Raw genomic sequence first — 17,420 nt, forward strand, 5'->3', positions numbered from 1 at the left:
CTTGGCCAAATGAAGTATTTTATTCCAAAATCATCTCTAACTTAAGATGAAGCTGCTGCAATATATGTTCCTGCCACAATTTCAAATGCTTTTCAGGGTATCAGACTGCAAGACATAAAAGTAATATAACGAAGTAAAAAAGGCTACTGTTGATAAGGCTGTATGTGAATAAATTGTACATTTATATTGTAAATTTATCCATGTCCTATCTTCCTCTCCCTCTGTCCTTACATCATGTTCTTTGCATTGCTTCCATGTAGAGCATGATGCCAACATTATTGGACCCAAATGTAAATAAAGGAAACATGTCATCTTATGCTTATAAAAAAATAACCAAAACTGTGTAGTAATGGAAAGCTGTTTGCCTTCTCGTTCTTTCAGTTTTAGAAAGTAGGCCTGAGCTGTGGCTTGTTATATCAACCTCACCCAAAAGCTCTTGCTTTTGGCAATGATATACACTAGATTTGTCAGGCACAAAAGGCTCAGGAGCCAAACATGCTTATGAACTTAAGTTGCAAATGTCGCAAGTTTTATTACACTTGTGACTGATACCAATGTCCAATTACTGCTGACATTTCGGGTTTGGGTCTGAAATCTTGCAAAGGTCAGTATGAACAGTGAAGTAATATTCCCTGGGAAATTTCTGAAGAAGAGAGCTTAAAGGGCTCTCTCCAAGCATATGGCAGATTATACTAGCTGAGCTCTGTATCACTTAGATAAACCCAGAGTATATCTTATTTGATTTAATCTGTAATGAAGGAAAACAATTTCTGTGTTATTTGAACAAGAGTTCTAAAGCATGTTGAGATCTTATATACATTGCTACAAATAAAAACTGCATTTTTATGAATACTTCCTAGAATAAATAATAATTATTTTTATACTTGAAATAGTGTGCTACCTACATTAGATGGAAGAGACATGCTTAAGTACACCCAGGGGCTTGAGGTGACTGTGAAAAGCCATGCTATTTCTCATAAGCCATATCAGTGACTTCTTCTAGAACTTTCTTCTATTAAAATTGATATTGAGGATAAAGCTGCTGTTTAAGAGGGAAAGGAACAGGGATCTCTTATGTGTGCAGAATTAGTTACATGTGGATTTGTGTTTTTTTTGTTTTTTGGATCTGGGTCAGTTGTAAAGCACTAAAACCGATACTGCAGCAAACACCTGATTAAATTCAGTAAAGCCCAATGTCCCAGGGTGATACTAGAAATATGTAGTTTCACAATCTTGGACTGCATTGCAGTGTATAGGTGTAGATTAGTAACTGTGCTTTGGTATTGCACTTCTGTGCAATTCTTACACACCAATGCAATCACATCCCAACCTAAATTACTTCTTAATTTCCCTTAAGGAATTCCACTGCTTGTTTTAACATTAAGGAGGCTGGGTGTGCAATGCACTTTACGAAGTAGAAATCCTCTGGAGGTAGCAAATTCTTCACAACCAAATTAGGCTTGAAAGGATCTACATGTAGTTTGCTGTTAGTTGTCAGAAAATGAAGCAAAATATAACATAACCAATGATAGTCTGTTTGCAAAATTACTAATAGCAAAGTGCACAAGTAAAAGCAAGGGACTTGTACCAAAGACAGTAGACTCCCATACTATTGGGGATATAAATTAATAGAAAGACATTCATAGCATAAACATTATTAGTTATGCCTTACAACTGGGAAAATAGGATTATTTAAGGGATAAGAGAAATCAATAGTTTAGTCTTTACTTCACATAATCAGTTCCATAATCAGCTCCATGCTTCTCATCAAGAGACTTATAAAACATCCAATATATATCTACACAGGTATAAATCTGCGTTAAATATCACGGAATTTACTGGGAGAGTGTCATGGAATTGCAACTTCAATATAAAATTGAATTGAGAGCCAGTTTGGGACAGTAGCTAAGGCAACAGGCTAGAAATCAGGCAACAGTGATTTCCAATCCTACTTTAGGCACAAAGTCAGCTGGGTGACTAGTCACTTTCTCTGAGCCTTCGGAAAGAAGCAATAGCAAATTACTTCTGAAAAACCTTGTCAACAAAAATGCAAGGACTGTCCAGGTAGTCTCTGAGAAATGGGAATGAATAGAAGGAAAAAAGAAATCCTTGAATAAGCAAATAAGTTGGTAATATTTGCCTACATAAAAGAATGCCAATTCTTAATTCCAGAAGGGGAACCACAAGAACACATGGCCTCTCTCCTCCAATTTTGTCCTGCATCATGTAATTTGTACATCCCTTGACTGACATGTCTTCATAAGCTACAAACTGAACTGTTACAGAATAGTCCAAAATGTATACAGCTTCCTAAAGCCATCTGTCAAAAACAATGCCTTTTCTTATACAGTGTGCTAAATTTAATACAAACTACATTTTCCAAAGATTGGAAATATCTACTATGTAAACATGCATTATGTAATTTATACTGTATCACTTAGCTTCTGATTGATAACACCAGTGCTTTCATAGACCAGTGTTTTCATTCCTATTACATTTAGTATAGAAATGCTTTAGTTCTCTATTTCAGATCTCATTTCTATACAACCTCAAGTGAGAAACCTCATTTCCATGTGATTTTATACCCTTATGAACCCTCTCTTGCCATTTTGTTTTCACCACAATGAATTTCATCTCTTTGTGCCATAAAGAATATTTTTATGAGATTTACATTTGGCTGTCAAGAAGGAGAAATCTTGGCCATAACTAGATGGAATAAAAAAATTAGTAAACCACTTGGAATAATCAAGTTTCTGTAGATGGATGTAGAAAAATTCAAGTATAGCTCACTGCGTTTATTTATTATTCATCAGCAGATACTCTTTAAAAGCAAACAAAGCAAGTTACCGTCACTCCTTTAAAAGCATAATCTCATGTATCAAGGAATATTTATAGAAAGAATGAAGAATATATGATTAAAAACTATATACTAAATTAAAAAAGACCAAATAAAGCAGTTAGTCTCAGGCAATATGTGAATCAATTTTCTGACTGAAAAATTATTGAGTCAATAATCTTATGTTTTTTATAATTTCTGTGTAATGTCAATACCCTTATATGAACATTTTATTTTAAAATATTGTTACTACTGTTACTCTAAATATTACAAATATCTGGATTCAAATGTTATACAGAATTGAGGCAGAGGTATATTACTTTGTCCAAGAGGTAGGATTTACATACAGTTCCCATATCTAAGAGAAAACCTTTTCCAACCTTACATCCTCTAAATTTTGGTATTCCATTTCCCAGAATTCCCAGCTAGTCAATATATGCCTGGAAGGCACCAGATTAGTGAAATCTGTTTAGATTCTACCTGCTACCACCAAAGAATAATCAGCAACTTTTACAGCCCTTTCAATCAACTTGAACAAAAATACCTGGAAGCTCTTCATAAATGTCATCAAAAATAGTTGCTACTCCTGATTGAGAAGGAGGTATGGAATTTTCCTCAATGTCATCATATTCCTCCTCTGGAATAGTTGGAGATCCCATGTCTGTTAAAAACGCAAAACACAAAAAAGATATTCAATCAACCTAGCCAGGTAGGTTCACAAGGAACTCTCTAGGGCAAAATACATACTCACATCCTTCCATTTTCATATCAAAGTAATACAATGCATTCTTTCTAACTGTATTTATTAAACAATTCACATACAATCAGTACTAGCATTTAAATTAGCTTTTTTGGAAGGGGTGTCAACTAGGTACAATGGCATTTACTCCTAAATATAGAGAGGATTCCTTAATCTTTCATAAATATACACAGATGAAAAATAAAATACACTATTAAAGACAACATAGTAATCACATGACCAACAGAAACAGGGAAACTTTGATATATAACATGCATTTTAGGCGAAGTGTCTTGTTAGCAACTGGCATACCTTGTAATACAAATTTCAGCCTCTCTACCCATTCTGCAGCTTCTTTGGGAGTAGCAGCTGTAAACTGTTCAGAAACTTCATGTTAGAGAAGAATATTCATGAGCATCAAAATATAACTAGCACTATATTAATAATGCCAAGAAAGTAGCATTCTGGTCACTTCTTCAAGACAACATTAGTAATTCTTTACATGTCTTCTGGTACTTTTCTTGCAAGGATGCTTCTTATAATGTACAGTTAATTTTGACAAATTTACGTAATTGAAGCAGAGGATGATGGATTTAGAACTCTGATCAGCAGCTGGCAGCTGTGCATAAAAAAAGCTGCTTCTCTTCATCAATGTCAAAACCAGGACTGATGAACAAAATTTGCCCTTGACAATTAGAAGACACCCATGAATTTCTTTAGACTGCTGGGTACAGTTTTCTTAAAAATGTTCTTGTCACATTCCAACACAGTACCTGACAACTTAATTAACTGGCTTTCAACTGCAATCTCAGATATTTAAAACTTATTAAACTTACATTGCACATTGATGCCTAGCTGATAGGTCTCACATTGGATACTTTTAACTTTGATTTCCCTCTTAGGCCTCTAAGCAATGCACTACATATTTAACATTGAAGAATTTTTATTCAATTATTTTACAACATTATTCATCCAAGAAATCAGACAAATTTTATTAGATAATAGATATTTAAATGTAAGCAGTAAAATGAGCCAGCAGATAAGTATGACATATGAGTGTTCTTATCGAAAAATTTAATATTAGAACAATCTTTTTGCAAAATCTATTATATGAATGTACAAGGTAAGAAAATAAAGGATTCCACCCCCACTCCTACTCCAGCTCTTTTTCCAACATGTCAGGGAATGTTTTACCAAAATGTTAATGTCTCCATAACTGGAACAGTAACAGTTTTATCAATTTAATTTCAAGACAACATAAAAACTCCAACCTGATAAATGCGTTTATCAGGAGCAGCGATTTCAAAACAGCAATCTTTCTTTCCGTCTTTCCGAAGGGTATTATTCATTCTGACGGTGTAGCCATCTATAGCGAATTCACCTTTCTGTTGTTTGTCTGTTGTAGATGAAAAGTAAAGATAGAATTTCATTTGAAAATAAATGTCCTACCAGGTTATCATTTATTCAGATTTTGTTTTTCATGAATATTCAAGAGGCAAGGATAAACATTAGTGTGAGTGTATTCAATGATGGTTGAAAGATAAAACTCTTTTTTAAGAAGAAACTACAAAGAACATTTCTGAAAAGGCTGGTTATAGAATTCCATAGGATGATCCTTACAGATGGTCTTATTTAGCGTGAAATGCACACACTGATACCTCATGGAAGGGACAGAATTAAGAACTGGAACCTGGAACTTGCAATACAAGTATTTCATAAATTAAGTGTCTCTTCTTGGTTCGGTAATCAATGGGCCAACAAAGGAGGTTATATCTGTCCCAATATCGGAATTCAAAAAGTGAACTTCAGATCAGTTAACAATATTTGTAAAGGTGTTTTCACATAGTGATTAAAGCAATGGACTATGGAAAAGCTATAACTAAAGGTTTATTATGTTGTTTGTTCAATGTGTATTGGCAAAGAGAGTTTTAAAAACTCATTTTTAAACAGGAGTTTTATAATTGCAAAGATCAAAAAACTAATGCAAACTGAAATTTCTGGTTTGAAGGGCTTCAGTGACAGACAGAAATCCGCGATCGTGCACAGTTTCTGTCTGGGCTTGCCGCTGGAGTGCCCCGAGCTGGTTTCAAGGCTAAGCCACCCCGTAGAGGTGATGAAGGGGGGGGAGACTGCCAGCAGGGTCGAGGAGAGCCTCATCTCTCCTCCTCAGCTGGCCATTACTCCCTTTCCTGGAGGCGGTTGCAGCGGTGGTCAGAAATGGCCACCACAAAGAAGAACTTGACCGGAAAAGAATGTGCAGGAAGAAGATAAGAAGTGAAAGTTTTGGCTGACCGGTTAAATTGTAAAAGCAACAACCAAGGTACCCTGGAATTTAGACTTACAAAAAATAACATCGCTCCCAAGGAAGACTCGGAAGCAGCAAAGGAAAGTGAAAAGGGAAAGGTTTGGCTTTCCCCCCCACCCCCTCTCTCCTTCCCTATACTGACAACTAAGAGACTTAAATAAGAAATCGGAAAAATCTACTTTGACATCAATAGGCAATTAAGCTGAAAATAAAACAAAATGCCAAAGGGATAATAAAGATTTCTGGACATTAAAAACTTTCTTTTTCATAAGCAGGAAGGGAGAGAAAAAGAATAAAGGCAGGATCTGGAAGAGGGAGGAGACTGCCTGGAATTAAAAAGAATCTAAAGTAAAACTTCAACAAGTCTTCTAAAAGATACATTTTAACTGAAACTTTGCAACTAAATAGTAACCCCAGGAAGAGAAAGTGAAAAAAAGAGCAAAAAAGGAACAGCTTGCGTGTATTTGGATTATTTGGTGATCTTTGGATTTTTGGTTATTATATTTGAATGAATAAAATCAATCAGGTGGTTGTTTAAAAATTTATACAATGGCACCACTTCTGGATGAATTGAAAATGGAACTTAAAAGGTACAAAGAAGATGCACAAGAAGGGAAGGGTTTTTTTGGCTTCGTTTTCCAATTCTTAGAAATGGAGATTTGGAACTATGAGAAACAACAAGAAAAGAGTGCAAAACAAGAAGACTGGGACAAAGAAGAAGCCATCTTTAATGAACAAGTAATTTTATGTGGGGAAGAAAAAGGAAAGGGGGGAAAGAGAAAGGAGAATTTAAGACTTACAAAAACAACCAAAGAAAAGAAAAATAATTTGAAAAATAAGTATAATACTGGAAAGCAACAGAAAAGGGGAATACAGAAGAGAGAAATAGAGGTAGGGAGACAAGGGGGTAAAAAGGGGAGAAAGAAGAAGAGAGGGAAGAAGGAAAGGAAAAGAAGTTACAAAGGACCGGAGCAAGATATTGAGAAACAAGACCTATTTAGAGATAATGGGTGAAAATCTAACTGAAAAGGGGATTCTGTAAAGGTACATAAGATTGTATTGTTGTATTAATAATAGAAATAACTTTAGAAAATTGGAAACAACGTATGATTAAAATGAGGGATAAAATAATTAGTGTAATTTAGTGAAATGTTTGTGAATAAAATAAGTGAAATAAAATAAATGAGAAAATTGAATTAGGAAGGAACGGGAACATTTTAATTAGTTAATGTTTTATAAAATATAAGTGAACAGGGGAGGGGGGAATTAACTATGGAAAGCTTATAATTGTTCCCATAGAAGTATGATATTTAATTGAAAAGTAATGTTAAAGATGTTAAGACTTTAATGAATATTAATATTCATGAAGAATTGATTTGGAATGGAATGTTGTTTTAATTATATACATTTATATTTTTTTTCTTTTTTTAAGAATATAGTGTGTATTTTAAGAATGTACCAAGCAGAATCCAAATGGAAGTTATGTATTATATTGAATCTTACAACTTTAGGGAAAAGATATAAAGGCGTCATACTCCAATCAGTAACTACAGGAGAAATTTTGTTTAATGAGAAAAGATAATAGATAATTGAAACAGGACAGACAAAAAATATAAATACAATGATTTGAACTGAGATGCGATAATTAAAATAAAATTGAGAAAATTAAAAGAGGGGAGAAGCTATGCAGAAAATGTAAAATAGTAATAAGATATGGAATAGAATATAAAAATGAGCATGAACTTGAATTTGTGTCTGTACGAAGAAATGTAACCCGGAATTATGCTGCTTTCAAAAAAGATGTTTTATTTGTATTTTTTTTCTCTTTGTGAAAACTCAAATAAAATTTACAAAAAAATAATAATAAACAAACTAATGCAAACTGAAAAAAGAATCAAAAGAAAAAACAAAACTGCAGAAAAGAAAAAATAGAAAGAAAAAAGAAAAAAAATATAAGCATAATAAAGAACAAAGAAATGTATAAAGAAATGACTTCTTTATACATTTTGCCCTTTATCAACAAGCATAAACAAGTTTAATAATTTATCATCTCATAGAATACAGTCAATTGATCTTGTCTTTTATACTGTTTATCTATAAACAATCCTAAAGAGTTGTTTCAATCCTGATCAGCAAAAGTCAATATATTTTAACATTGATCAAATGAATCAAGTTTATATTCCTTCCTTTTATTTTAGTCCCTTCAAATAATGTCCTCAATCTTGATTTCTTTTCATTTTTTTCTTTTCCTTAGAAAATTTTTCAAAGCTTTAACATGTCTCTTTTATAAATTCAGTATAGGAAAATTATCCAAGTAATTCTCTTGGCTTGTTACTTGTATAACCCCTTTAATTATTAAGATATGAGCTGGTTTATTTTGTCTCTCTAGTACAGCATCTTTTTCCATATCATTCCATATCATTCTTGTGGGCTGTCGTTTTTAAGTTCACTTTCAAATGAATCTCAATCTTGTTGAGTAAAACTTGTTCTTCTTTCATAACATCTTTTAAACACAATCTATCTATAGAGGTAGATACTACTATTTTTTGAATCCATGGTTAAAAAATATCCTCTGATATGTCCAATATTAAAATATTTTGCTTCCTTCAGTATTAGTAAGTCAAATATAAGTGTTTTTCTCCTTTAATTGTAATATTTAGTTCCTATGGTTAACTTTAGTGTCCAAACTTTAATATATCATCCTATCATTTGTTAAAAAAGAATTCAAAACCAAAGCATTTCCCCATAGGAAAGATTCTTATTACACTCTTGTAATTTTTATCATAATTAAACTATTATTAAACTATTATTTCAAATCTATCTGAAAGTTTCCCTTTTTTTACTTTCTGCATTTTTTCTTTTTCTTTGATGTATTTTCTTTAGTTTTTTTTTAATCTTTGTATTTAAGTTTGATATATTCTTTGTTGTGTATGTATTGGTTAAGTTTCAAATCCTCATTGGCAATTCATTTTGACTCTTATGTGCTGAAGGTCCCATTACAGATATATCAAGTACTCCAAAGACATATATGTTGAACAGTTGCTAAACCAAGTTTCAGTTTTCTGAGTGATCTGATAGTCTTTTAATAATTTGGAGTACATTTCTTACAAATTTGATAATATTCTAAACCACATGGAAACATACGTGGAGACTTCACTAATTGTATACATTTTCTGAAGTGAGTTTTGACATTAAACATGCTGCACTTGCTTTTAGTTTAATTGTTCCCATGATCCATAACAGAAATTTGTGGCAAGAAGGATGAAATCAACCAGACAAACCAATATATTATGTTGTTCTTACCCTTCTCCTTCAGTTATCATGAATTAAGCTATCTCAAAAAGTCTATCTTAGCCCTAGTTAACCAGCCTGTCCACTCATTAAGGAGATAAAAGGGGAAATTATAACAGGAGGTGATATATGCTGTAAACCAGCAGTCCCCAACTATTGTGGCACCAGGGAATAGTTTCAATTCCCTGGTGCCATGGAAGACAATTTTTGTTTGAATCAGGGAGCGGGGGAATGGTTTTGGTTTCAATTACTTGTCTGCCACTCACTTCCACTGTGAGACCCCGCTCCTAATAGGCAATGGACCAGTACCTATCTGTGGCCCAGGGACTGGGGAGATCCCTGATATAACATAATTGTTCTGATTCTCTTTCACTTTCTCACTGCTGTGTAGAACAGGCTCAAAACAGTGTTCCTAAGTAAAGGAACTGTGAAACTACAGTGACAGTATCTCAAAAATGGACAGTATCTACCAGCAATAAATTTCTATAGACTGTTGGATGTTGCTTTTTCCAAGATTACCCCTGAGGATGGTCCAAATTCCTATGGCTTATAAAGAAATGTTACTGATTTATTTGTCTGACATCCTGGGACTTGAAATGGCTGTAACAGTATTGAAGTTATGTGGATTCCAGTGCTGTCCTTAATTATTAAGTATTAAATCGTGAATGGCAGAAAATTGGAGAGTTGGGGAAGAAACTAAACAACTATAGTAAGCTAAGGAAAGCATCTATTGTGCTCCCTGATGAACCCTGCCACATTGTATTTGTAACACAAATTTCAACTGTTTTGAAGTTTTCAGTAGCATCCAGATTTTAAACTGCCATAAGCAAATAAATTTTCCTTTGATTCGTTTGACATTGGACAGATTATATGTATCATTCCAAAACATTTTCTTACCAGATTGTACAGCTATATGATACATCACTTGGATTTTCGTTAAAAAAATAATGTTTTACTATGGAATGAAATAAACCTTAACTATAAATCTATACAGCAATACAGAATGTCTTGTAGTGGTTTCTCCTATACAAGCTGAAAGCAAATGAAACCTGATGACATTTAACAGATCCAAAATACTGAAATCATATTTGGGGTGGTGATGGTGGGAGAAGGAAGAATTACCAAACGAAACTAAACCAAAATAATGCTGTATCACCTTCAAAGCTGATTAAAGTTCAGAAAAAATGGCCCACATAAAATTCCAAAGGAAAGAAGATAAGAGAACATTTCATCAAGACAGTATATTTACACCATCTGGAAACACATGGAGAATTATATGAAACCAGGAAAATCCGGTTTGCAATTAAACAATAGAGAGGCCTCTGAGGCCTGTAAACATTTAATTGCTGATGTCCATTAAGCAACATTCAAGATAATCCCTATATTTTGCAATACAAGTTAACTGTTAATATCAATTAAGCAGGATTCAAAATAGTCCCTATATTTTGCAATACCTTTGTCACTTCCATAGTAGTAGAAGACTGTTTTACTCAAAGCACACCAACGTTTTTGCCACTCAAAGACAAGAAAACTGTGATCTGCAATTAAAATAATTTACATAGATTTTTAATTATAAACAGACCAAAACAAACAATTCAGGGTATGCAATAGAAAAGATATATTCTGGTGCAAATGTGAATATAAACGAGTGCCAAAAGTAAGTTATTCTTCACCAGATTTGGCAACTGCCCCCAGATACATTTCTCTCACAAATTCAGACATTTTAGATAGACATTGAAATGTTTAAGGAGATCATGTATTGAGTACAAAGTAAGTTGTGATTTCTACAGTGTTTCTCCAACAATATGCCCCCCCCATAGGAAGGTCCAGCACTGCTTTGTGCACATGTCGTTAAATTAAGCCCTGCCCCCCAAATTTGGGCCTATTTAACATGAGGTGAAAAGACATGGGAGGGAAGGGTGGAGGGGGGAGCTTGCTGACCTTATCCCACACACAGTCTTGCTTAGCCTAGGAATCTAGCCTTAAGTCCTTCTCCTTATCCCAGGAACTCATCTGGAATTATTATTTTTTTTTGCAGGAAAATCTTAACACCAAGTCTCCAACTCTTTGGTGCGTTTTAGTCTACCGATGCCCCAAAGCCCAGTTTCTCATCCGGATCACTAGCCCTCTTTCCCCGGCAAGGGCGCCACAAAATGTGCTGCTTCGGTCGGGCAGCCCGGGGCTCTTGCGCAGGAAAGATGGGCTGCACCAAGAGGTGGGTGACTCCACTTTCCCATCTGCGCAAAGGGCACCGGCTTCCCCCCTCACCTGCTGCAGCCTTGGCATGGGCATTGGAACTGACCTTAAAACGGACTCCATCTGCCTCCCCTCAAGCAGCCAGAGCAGGGCTCAGCAGAGACACTTCCAGCAGGATTGTGGAGGAGCGAGCTGCCCAGCCTGCTGCTGGCACACCACCCTTTGACCAATGCTCCACTCTGGGCACAAGCTGGCCCACCCCTCTTGGGGACCACCAGCTCACTTGCCCCACTCAGCCTGGCTTTCAGCGACGCCAGCCGCTCTTACCTTATGTGGTGGCAACGCCTCCTCCTACTTTCCAAAACTTTGATTATCCCTGAATTATGGGGCAAGGGATTAAAACAGAAACAACCAACTTCTCTTGTCCACACTGCTCAGATATACTGAAGCTGTACTCCTAGTAGGAAATGTTCATTATATTTCCACCTATACTTTATGGTTAAAATCTTTCAATATTTTCCAAAATAAGTGAATCATTTGCCTCCAGAAATAAAATGATTGCAACTACTATAAAAATTTAAAACATTATTTCTATCTTTTTAGTTTACCTTTTCTACGCTTTTCCAAATATCCAGACACTGAAACAAATGGAAGATCCTGTGCTGCAATTGGAAGAAACTGATGACCTGGAAGGAGAAAGGACATAAAGAACAAATAATTTTTAAAGCACTGTGAAATAATCTCCTACTGGATAAAATATATACTAATTAATGATTATAGGTTTAACTTATGTGAATATAGAAATTAGTAGTTTACATTAATTTGCACACATTAAACTGGGATACAAAATAGTTAATCTTTACTGAAGCATTTTAAGTTATTTGAGTTCCTTTTCTTTGGTACAGTCAGAAGGATGAAAAGAACATTATGGATTGTTTATTTAGTAGAACATGGAACATTAATCAGTTAAGAAAATCATCTGCTTTTACCATTAAGAAAATTAATGCTGCAGCACAGACACTTCTGTTCAGGATTTCAGGCAGTCAGCCATACCTCTGTCTAGGATAATGTTATTTCATTCCCTCCATCACTCCCTCCCAACAATCACAAAGATCTCTCTAGCCTCTAAGTTTTTCAGCCTTCACTGGGCAATCTTATATTTTTCTCCACATATTTTAACTACAATTAAGCTCCACAAATTTAAAATCAAACATGGCTGCCAGATCTTAATCTCAAAAATTCAACTGAACATTTTTAAAAACCCAGCTGTCATTATCCTACTTGTAGGAAATTATTAATACTCATTTCAGGCTTTTATGTGAAACACGATTATTTATTAGTAGTGGCAAATGTATAGAATTTTTAATCAATTTATAACAATATATGAGAATGAGCTATTTTGAATGTCCTATGAGAGGAACTGGATATAAAATAAAACTACATAATAAATATATATAGTCACATTGGACCTAAATATATTTTAGGATTGCTATTTCAATTGCATTTATTACACATATTAATTTTAGAAAGACAAGTTCATACTTGTTTTATTTTTTGCTCAACATCAGCCCTCTTATAAGCATAACCTAACTGCCAAGAATGGCTATACAAACAGAGCTTGCCAAACTTTCCAGGCTTGTGTACCGGCAGGGACAGGGGTTAAAGGGGATAGTTCCATGTCCACCACTTGCAGAAATGGAGCACATGCCCCCACAATAGTCACTGCTCATGCACTCACCCACAACTTCTGTGGCCCCATTCCAAATGGCTCAAAACTCAGAAGTTGGCCATGGCCCAGGTGAAGATCTTTAGAAATAACTCTTTGGATACATGCCAAAAGCTTTATGGATGTAAATTCATCATTAGCAGAAGACCACAAAGTTAAGATTAAGATTCCTCAATTATGATAAGACATAGATTTACTCCAGTTTGTAGCTAACTTAAGATATTTTCTCAGGCTTTCGACTCTCACTCTAGGTTAGGAATGATTAAACATTGATCTACCTAAGAATCCTATGTATGTTGATATTAATGAACACCTGACAATTGCTAGTTTACACCATTATAATACTTCAATAGCTGAACCTGGCTACATTCATTGGTTGCATGTTTCCTACATTTTAACAAATACTACAAATAATTGAAGAGTAATTAATTTCCTCTTTTTAGTTCCCATATGCTCATTTCAACATCACAGTAGTTAACAGAACCCATAGCACAGATTTCAAAGGATCAGATGGAGTGAACTGCAAAGAAGGCAATTATCCAACTGTCAACTATTTACAATGATTACCAAGAGCTCTTGGCATCACGGACTAGTTTGGCACTAGGCAATATGAATCATCATTTCTCAGCATGACACAATAGGCAATCATGTTACTCACAGCATTATCTGAAGGCCTTTGGGCTGCTGGAGAAAAATTAACATAGAAAAGACTGGGAAATCTACATAATACTCTGTCCAGTCCAGAAATGTTACCAGTAAAGAGACTAAGAGCTTCTTTGCACAATCTGTTGAGGGAATTCTCTTATTTCCAAAATATCATAGCAATACTTAGTACAAAATATGTCCTTTGCTTATTCAAACTGATGCTGTGAGAGTACATCACCTTTCTTGCCTTCAGTTTTTCTAATTTCTAAATATGCTATTTTCTCCCTCCCTCCCAATTGCTAGGACTTTATGTCAGGAATTCTTGTTAAATTTCTGTATTCCTTTATTTATTGATTCAGATATCCAACTATAGAAATTACTTGGCAAGCTACTGAAGGGCTATATCATTAAATAGAGCAACAGGATACTAAAAACATAATATTAAAACCTGCTAAAATAACTAAGAAAAACAAGATATGGGGCACAAAAATCATGCATTATTTTTACATGATTTTTTTAAAGTATTTATCTGACACCAGGAAGACTATGGATGAGATCTGTATTAGTGGATAGATACATTGACACTTGTGTAACTTAAAATATTTATAATCAACAAATTCCAGTAATTCAATGAGTGTACTCCAAGTTTAACTAATTTGGGATTTAAAACTAGAAAAAAATGGCATTTGGAAAACTTTATTGAAAAATTGTCTATAATGTTATTTGGAAAACTTTATTGAAAAATTGTCTATAATGTTATACTCCTTTTGTGAGCCATTTTAAGATAGTCAGCTGAACATCATATTACCAAAGTTCAAATTATTATTAATCAAAATTGCTTGCCTTGTCTATTGTGAAAATCTAGATTCTGTTTTCCATTTCTGAGCTTTCTTTTATGTTTCAAAACATATAAAAGATTATCTACAAGTCTCCTTTTCTTAACTGTTGATTAAATTCAATTAGTACCATTTATGATAAAGACTGGTGTATCCTGCCAGCCTAACATAACCAGAGTTCAAAGCACAGACTATTTCTGATTAATATTTGGTGTCTTCCAAGGTTATATAGTTTCACTATGCCACAATATTGTCCACTTTTGCTTGGATTGATGAGATGGGCAATATTATCCAAAATATCTAGACTAGAGGATATCGTGCTGGGAAAGATTGCCTTAAAATCATTTCCATATCTTAGAAAGAAAAGGTACTTATTAGCTGAATATTTATAAGATTTATAAAAATCTACAATAAAGCAGAATAATATAGAGGTAATCCTTGAGTTATGATGGCAGTTGGGGCCATAATTCCCTTTGCTAAACAAAACATTCATAATATGATGTCATGTGACCATATAACTTAGAGATAACAGTCCCAGTTGCTATCATAACTCCAGGATTCCCAGATGATTAAGCAAAGATGTCACAGGATTGTGATGTGATAATAGACAAGATTCCTAGGCAAGAGCTAGGGATGGGCAGGTAGGCAGACATCATGGGCAGGTGCCATAAGATATGTAATTTGGTCATGAAAAAAGCAGTGGATGAAAAGCAGTCTAAATGGAAATGACGATGTGTAATCTCCTGCTAGATTCCCCTTTACTTTGCTTGTGGGAAGCCAGCAGGGAGGTTTCAAATGGCAATCACATGATCATGGGTTGCTGCAACAAGCATCATTGTGAGCCAGTTGCCAAGCACATTACTGAGTATTGCAAAATGATTGCAGGAAGGCAGTACATCAATCAAAATAATAACAGCTTTAAGATGAGTGCAAAAAGATGTTTCATATTTCATTTTTAAAAGATAGTATGCCATTAGATTATGATATGTATTTGGCAGTGCATTATTATACTATTAATAAAATATTGCTTAAAAGCTATTGCAAAGACTAAATTATCAAAGTAAAGATTATTTGTGGGTTGTAAAATAATTATTCTTTAGGGAAGCAGATGCAACTCTTCAACAAAAAATTGAACTACTTTTAATACCTTTCTGACCTCAACAAGATGCTTGGTTGAGTAAGTTACTGAAAAAAATACATATGAAAAACATGTATGTGCACTGGAAAGAAAGGAGGGTGGGAAGGAGGGAGGGTGGGAGGGCAGGAGGAAGGATGGACTTCAGAACTATTCCAGATACAAGACATTTTCAAATATAGCACTTAGTGCTGTTAACAGTTGGCATTATTTTTTGTAATTTTTACTTTTCTTTCATATATGCATACATAATCGTCATGGTATTCCATTTCAGTCTAAACAACTTTAAGTTGAAAGCGCAAAGGAAAGAAAAATAGTAAATTTAGAGATAAGAAAAAAAAGATTTATCACTAAAAAACAATGTACACCACTATCATTTACTTCTTCATAATTGTATGTCTTTGTAAAACATTATTTCTATCACTTACATATACAGGTCCATATGATATCTTTGTTGTTTAAAATATCCAGTTCTGTCTTTTTTCAAGATACTAACAATTACAATCAAAACAGCCTTCCAGGTTTTCTTCATTATGCTTTCTTTCCTCATATATTTGTTTTGTAATTCAATCCTCATTCATTTTTTCTATTTAACAAACCACCACAACTTATTTCTTTCATAGCAATCATTCATTTTTATATTCATTCCACATTCCTTCAGCACCTATTTATTTTAAACACCATCTCTTGTTTTGCATACATTCTTTTTTTGTAATCTATTCTTATTACACATACTTAACTCTCATTGGACAAAAGTATGCTTTAAATACAGACATGGTTACTTCTTTTAACAAGCCATCATTACTATATCATCTAGCAGAATAACAGAATAACAGAATTGAAAGGGACTTTGGAAGTCTTCTAGTTCAACCCCTTACTCAAGCAGGAGACATTCAAAATAAGTGCCTATTTAGTCTCTTCTTAAAAGACTCCAGTGAGTCCAAGCACCCACAACTTCTGAAGACAAGCTGTTCCACTGGTTAATTGTTCTCACTGTTAGGAAATTTCTCCTTAGTTCTAGATTACTTACCTTCTTAATAAGTTTCCATCCATTGGTTCTTGTCTTGCCTTTTGATGCTTTGGAAAATTAATTGACCTCTTCTTCTTTGTGGCAGGCCCTCAAATATTGGAACACTGCTGTCATGTCACCCCAGTTCTTCTTTTCATTAGGCTAGACATACCTAATTGCTGCAGCCATTTTTCATGTTTTAGTGTCCAATCCTCTAATCATCTTTGTTGCTCTTTCCTACACTCTTTCCAGAGTTTCTACATCTTTTTTTACCATTTACCTTTACCATTATAAGACTGAATGGAATAATTTAAATGTGGTTCTTACTAAGAGCTTTATAAAGTGATACTAGTACTTCACATGATCTTGATTTTTTACCTCTATTAATGCAACCTAGCATTGGTTTTTGGCTACTGCTGCACAGAGTTGGCTCATATTTAAGTCATTGTCCATTAGGACTCCAAGATCTATCTCACTATTGAGCCAGGTTTTACTTAATCTGTATCTGAACATTTGATTTTTCTTGCTTAAGTGTAAAACCTTATTTTTCCCTATATTGAATTTTATTTTGTTAGATAGGGCCCAGTGTTCAAGTCTATCAAGTTATATCTGATTCTTGAGCATTCTGGAGTTTTGGCTATTCGTACTAGTTTAATGTCTGAAAATTTGATTAGCCCTCCCTTCTGAATCCAGTACAAGGGA

General features: G+C 34.3%; 1 protein-coding gene across 4 annotated transcripts in view; it reads right to left on the reverse strand.

The window, feature by feature from the left end:
* The window catches only part of SKAP2 (src kinase associated phosphoprotein 2), a 117,779-nt gene that overhangs the window by 38,887 nt on the left and 61,472 nt on the right, over nt 1-17,420 (reverse strand). For all 4 annotated transcript variants that reach the window (XM_087916902.1, XM_087916901.1, XM_087916900.1 and 1 more), the window contains exons 5-9: nt 11,976-12,053; nt 10,626-10,709; nt 4,847-4,971; nt 3,888-3,951; nt 3,381-3,497 (exon numbers count right to left, since the gene is read on the reverse strand). In XM_087916902.1, the coding sequence (XP_087773028.1) occupies nt 3,381-3,497; nt 3,888-3,951; nt 4,847-4,971; nt 10,626-10,709; nt 11,976-12,053 (468 nt within the window). The remainder of the gene's footprint in view (nt 1-3,380; nt 3,498-3,887; nt 3,952-4,846; nt 4,972-10,625; nt 10,710-11,975; nt 12,054-17,420) is intronic.

Source organism: Pseudonaja textilis, chromosome Z (assembly GCF_049901715.1).
Source record: "Pseudonaja textilis isolate UNSWEBS1 chromosome Z, rPseTex1.2, whole genome shotgun sequence".
NCBI classification, from domain to species: Eukaryota; Metazoa; Chordata; class Lepidosauria; order Squamata; family Elapidae; genus Pseudonaja; species Pseudonaja textilis.